Raw genomic sequence first — 6,205 nt, 5'->3', positions numbered from 1 at the left:
TAAAGAATAGTTCTTGGAAATAATTTTGGTTTTGTGCACTTGAATAAATTTATTAAGTTGGACGTGTTATTTTTTCATTTTGCTCATTAAATTATTTCTAAAATTAATTTGGAATTAATTAATTAAGTCATGCAAAAAAATTCAGAATTAATCCCGAGAGTATGGCACGAAAACCAAGGCTAGATCTCCCTCGGCCAAGGGATGGGTGCGCCTGGTGCGTGCCGCACTCAAGTGCGTGGCTGTGTGTAGTAAGGCAGCAGCAGCAGTACGCTACAGCTGTGCATGCGATGCTACTTGGTGTGTGTGCACTGCTTGGTGCATCAGGGAGGCCATTGCGCGAGGGCTGTGCGGGCGTGGCTGCTAGGCAGCACAAGCCCAGCACAGCAACAAGGCTAGTGCCAGCACTAGCAGCCTCGCACCCGCCCATGCTGACGCTTGGTGCCTAGCAAACCAAGCCTTGTTGCATGGTGCTAGGCACACGAAAGCGTTGGGCTATGTTTTGCGTTTTTAGCCGTTTTATTTATTTTAATTATTTTATTTATGTTTCTTAATTTTAATTAAAATTTTAGAGGCCAGGCCTCGGTTTTGAGAGACACTTGCGAAAATTTATTTTGGCAAAATTTTGGGTTTACCGGCTTAATTAATTGGATTAATTAAGATAGATGCGGAAGTTAGTGGGAGCTTCAATTTTAATTGCGCTTAATTACATAATCGGTTAAACAACTTTGAATAGTTTTAATTAGGCGCATTAATTGGATTAACCACCTAAGTTAGTTACTAGTTTACGCGTGTTTGTGCATTGTTACTTGTTTATCGTTGTAAAATGCATGGGTCATTCATAAATAGTGAATGGATGAATGGAATGTATATTTTCTCACATGTTTTATAAATGGCAACTAGTGAGGCCCGATTAGGATATAAAATACGGACTGCGTGAGAGATCAGGACAAAGAAGGAGAACGAGAGGAGAGAGAAGAGGAAGAGGCTAGGGTTTGGTTTATATATGAAATGATAAATTAAAGGGTCTTTTTTTTGGGAATTCCCACCGGTTCATACCGGTGGCAATTTACTAATTTGGCACTGGTTTAGTTTTAACCGTTGTCATTTCTATTATACTAAATCCCGCTTAATTTTTTTCCCAACGGTTTTTAAGAACTAGTGCCAATAACTCGGTGCCAAAATGTGTTTTTCTACTAGTGTTAAGTTCCCACAAAATAGAGGAATTAACTTACCTAATCCCCCCTATAGTAAGTGGATCTATCTATAGGAATTAAGTAGAAATTCCTACATCCAATCAAACAATTTTTGAAAATTTCTAGAAATAATAATTTCATTGGCATTGAGATTTCATGGAAGTTTCTATGCAATTAGTTGTTTCAAGCTTTATATTTTTAAAAAAAAAAAAAAAAAAAAAAAAAAAACCAGCTTTACAAAAGATGACGTGGACAATATGCCGGAAATTTTATTGAAATGTAGTGTATTTATGGAATTTTATTTCTTCTAACATTATCTATGGAAATCGCTCTAAAAAAGAAGAAAGATAACATGGTGCTTTTTTTAAAAACTTTTTTAATGAGAAAAAAATATTAAATTAAACAAGTGGAGCAATGATGCACAAAGAATAAGAAAAATTAGAGGGTATTGTTGGCACTTCTAATAAAGACAAAAATAAAAAATAAATAAATAAATAAAATTGTGGGTAAATGGGTGATTTCCAAGGAATATTATGTTATGGATAAACTCCGATAACTTGTGTTTAGGATCGGTAAAGACCTATCGTCCAGCTAGAGACCTACACAATCAATATGGGTCAGCTAACCCTGGGATTTCTCCGGGAAAAACCGCTTCGATGATAAAGTCAGTTTCATGTTTATGAGAGTAAGAAAGGAGATAAGAGAATTTAAGGGAAAGAAAAAGAGGGAGAGAGAGAGATAGAGAGAGAGATTCTACTTTGTAAATGAGTAGATCATAGGTATTTATAGGAAGATAATCATACCACGTTGCTAGCATGTCAAGTAAATGGCGGGTGTCCACGTGGTGGAGATTAGCCAACCACGTGGGCATCTGTGCATGCGTAATATGTCGATATGGCTTAGGTTTTGTTATAGGAAGCACTCCATGGGACGTAACTTGACATGGATCTGCCGTTATCATATCGACACCGGTATTAGTACTACCCTACACACATTAAATAATAAAAAAGAAAATAGAAACTATATTTAGGGCTTGTTCAGTTCAGCTTAATTTCATTCTATTCAGTTCAGTTTCTAATTTCCTTCTCTCATAAATAATTCAGTTAAATTCAGTTCAATAAATCACAATAGGCCTTTAGAAGTTAGAACCACTAAAAATAAAAATGGGAATTATATTTACATACATTAGGGAGTATTAGGACTCGTTTGGTTGCAATGAGAATTAACTTCCCATGATAATTTATAATTCATGGGAAATTATTTCCTTCTTCAAATTCCTAGGAAGTTGCTTAGTTTGTTTGGTTGGCATTAGGAAAATTACAATTCCTAGAAAATTTGAATGATCTTGGGAAGGTGGGTAAGTGAATTCCCACATTATGTGAGAAATTGAAATTCTTAGAAATTTCTATTTCCTCCATTTTGCACTTTTTGGTTAATCAAACAATACACTAATAATGTATTTTCTAGGAATTTCTATTACCTACATAAAATTGATGCAACCAAACAAAGCCTTGATTTGAACAAAGGAAATACTCTTTACAGTAAAATGTTAGGTAACATAACACAAGAAAGATCCTGCCAAAATGCCAACTCTTACGAAGCTGTCACATGTCAGTACTCAGATCCTTCCAAGCAATATACTTCAAGTCCTTCGTTTTTACCACATTCCCAACTTTATTTTTGTCGTTCTTTATTACATTTAAAAACTAAAATCACAATTACTACACAAAGTATTTTCAATTATACAGCTAAATAATAAATCAGACTCCACCGAAACCTCCACAAGCGTAAATATTCTCCTCCTCTTTTCACAACCCAACTTAAAAAAAAAACACCAAAACAATCAAACACCCCATTTACAACAACCAAACCCACTTAAATAAAAAGACACCCAACTCACATTCTCACAATCTCACTAGTACAGTACAAGACCCTCAAAACCAATTTCCTCAAATTCCCAATTTCACCACTAAATAGCTCACTTTGTATTCAATTGTATCATTTTTCCACAAGATGCACGCAAAGACGGATTCCGAGGTCACTAGTCTATCCGCCTCATCCCCAAACCGATCGCCGCCTCGGCGGCCGGTGTATTACGTGCAGAGTCCATCCCGAGACTCGCACGATGGCGAAAAAACAACAACATCATTCCAATCAACACCAGTGCTGAGCCCTGCTGGCTCTCCCCCGCACTCTCATTCCTCTGTTGGCCGCCACTCTCGTGAATCATCATCGACTCGATTCTCCGGCTCGCTTAAACCCGGAAGTGGGTCTCGCAAGATATCCCCTAATGACGGTGGATCTGGTGGTGGTAGAAAAGGTGGGCATAAGAAGAATCAAGCTCCTTGGAAAGAGTGTGATGTTATTGAAGAAGAAAATCTTATTGAAGATGAAGAGAATCAGAAACCACTACCTCGCCGCTGCTATGTTCTCGCTTTTATTTTAGGGTTCTTCGTTCTCTTCTCTTTTTTCTCCCTCATTCTTTGGGGCGCTGCTCGCCCTCAGAAACCCAAGATCACTGTCAAGGTAATTGTTTTTGAAAAGCGGAAATTGTAATGATGCCGTGTGTAAATAAATTAACTCGATTACTAATTTGTTTGTTGTTGGATTCAACAGAGTATAAAGTTTGATCGATTTCTAGTATCGGCTGGATCAGATGCAACCGGAGTAGCCACCGAAATGGCATCAGTGAACTCGACCCTCAAATTTCTTTATCGAAACACTGCAACATTCTTCGGGGTTCATGTAACATCTACTCCACTAGATCTATCATTCTCACAAATCACCGTTGGCACCGGAAATGTAAGAATCTAACTAGATCCATACGAATTATACAATCAAATAATTTCAATTTCGATTTATAATTATTAATAAGTTAATAACCATTAATTCAAGGAATAATTTGAATTTTATTTGATGCAGCTCAAGAAATTCTATCAGTCAAGAAAGAGTCAGAAAACAGTGAATGTGCAAATATTAGGGGATAAAATCCCACTTTATGGAAGCGGGCAAAGCTTGGTTGGTACATCGACAGGCGTGCCGACGGCGACAGTGAACATGACGCTAAGCTTCACTGTTCGATCTAGAGCTTATGTGTTGGGAAGATTGGTGAAACCCAAATTCTACAAAACCATTGATTGTGTAGTTGCATATAATCCTAAGAAACCCAATTTTGCTATTTCCCTCAAGAAAGCTTGCACCTATCAATAAGCATCCAGTTAAAATTTTATTCTTTTTCCGTTACTACTGTGGTTCTCGTATCTTGCAAGGTACACCCGGTTTTCGCTCACTTGGAATGATCCATTTGTACGATAAAAAATAAAAATGGGGGTAAATGAGTAGAAATTACTCTTGGGTGTGTCTAGATTTTACCTGTATGGGTTAAGTTGGTTTACAAAGGGATGAAACTAAGGTCGGTGGCTAAGTAGTGGGAAATTACTGGCAAGAGTCGTGTCGGTGGGGAGTGGAAAATGCACATCTTTATTTATTTTTTTGGATCTGTGAGAACATTTTTTATTTTTTTTTAATATTAGCTGTTACTCAAAAGGAGTATTGTAACACATGTATGGAAATGCTAGTGTATTCATTATATATGTATAATATAATTTGCACTATTGATTTATTTAATGCTGAAAGGCAATAATTCATAGTGTTGTGAACCATGTTCTAGCTTAGCTGGTATTTTAGTTTGGTAATGGTTAGTTGGTTAAAGCATCAACAATTCAACATGATTAAGATGTCATACAAAAAAAAAAAAAACAAAAAGTATCATATTATATTTTGTTCTCTATTGCAACACTTGCACGGTTGATATTATTCACTCCTCTTATTTAGGGTCTATTTTGATTGAATGAATTGAACTGAATATTTTATGTGAGAAGAAAATTAAGAAATGAAGTGAACTGAAAATAATCTGAAGAGAACAGGCCCTTACACTCCTCTTTAGTAACATAAATTGCCTTTTATTTGTACATAAAAGAATATATTGTACTTTTCTTTTTTTATAAAGGTAAGAAAAATAAGAAAAACGTTAGGAACCCCTCCTCACGAGGGGAATTCCTAACACATTAGAGGAAATAATAGGGTATGAAGATGAAGATGTACCAAGAGTAATGACCATACTATCACTAATTAGATGACCTACATTCGCGATCTAATCTATTGCTCTATTTGCCTCTTTGTAAACGTAGTTAATTGCTGCTAAAACCTTTATAAAAGATTGCGGATGTCGGCGATAATCTGATCAATTTGCCACGGAACAGACCAAACTCCTTTAATTGCGTTGATTACGAGGAGATTATCCCCTTGGATGACCAACAGTTGAATCTCGTGCTGAAGAGCAAGAAGGATGCCTTTTTGGAGAGTTGTAGCTTCTGCAACGAAAACAGAGGTGTTGCTAAGGTTGAAGGTGTGAGCTGCTATAAGGGAACTGGTGCTGTCTCTGATGATGATACCTGCTGTTGCTGAGTTGTTTTTTAATGAACCATTGAAGTTGAGTTTGAAAGAGTTTAAGTGGGGGGGGGGGGTGCTTTTCCCACGCAACTTGGCGCGGAATGGAATGGGTGAGTTGGTGGTAAGTATGGGTTTAGGATCTTTGCATAGGTGATCCCGAGCTTAAAAATGTATCTGTAAGAGTACGACATTGCCACTAATTATACGCAAATTGCGCTCTGTGGAAAGTATGAGGGATATCTAATGTTTCATTTCGGAAAATTATAGAATTTCACTCTTTCCATATATTCCATAATAAAAAGATAAACTTTTTAAGAATGGAGTTGTTCTTCCTGAGGTTGTTTAGGATAGGTAGCAGGTTCCCATTGCTCAACCAACTCTTGGTTAAAGGATAAAGCCAAATTTCTTTTGCTTTTTTGCAACCGAGAAATAAGTGATCGATTGTCTCTGAATTTAAAGTACATACAAAGGCTACAACTACTAAAAGGAATAATTTTTCTTTTGTGAAGGACATCTCTAACTCCAAGGCTACCATGCATCAATTGCTATAAGAAGATTTG

General features: G+C 36.6%; 1 protein-coding gene across 1 annotated transcript; it reads left to right on the top strand.

The window, feature by feature from the left end:
* Positions 1-2,794: 2,794 nt before the first annotated feature.
* Positions 2,795-4,852, top strand: LOC145590753 (uncharacterized). The gene is made up of 3 exons (XM_081647155.1): positions 2,795-3,719; positions 3,810-3,995; positions 4,116-4,852. The coding sequence occupies exons 1-3, from the start codon at positions 3,207-3,209 to the stop codon at positions 4,401-4,403; spliced, it is 987 nt and encodes a 328-aa protein (XP_081503281.1). The 5' UTR covers positions 2,795-3,206; the 3' UTR covers positions 4,404-4,852.
* The last annotated feature ends 1,353 nt before the right edge of the window (positions 4,853-6,205 follow it).

This window comes from Chenopodium album, chromosome 18, assembly GCF_948465745.1.
Source record: "Chenopodium album chromosome 18, dcCheAlbu1.1, whole genome shotgun sequence".
Lineage (NCBI taxonomy): Eukaryota > Viridiplantae > Streptophyta > Magnoliopsida > Caryophyllales > Amaranthaceae > Chenopodium > Chenopodium album.
This window is presented reverse-complemented; position numbering and strand designations above follow the sequence as displayed.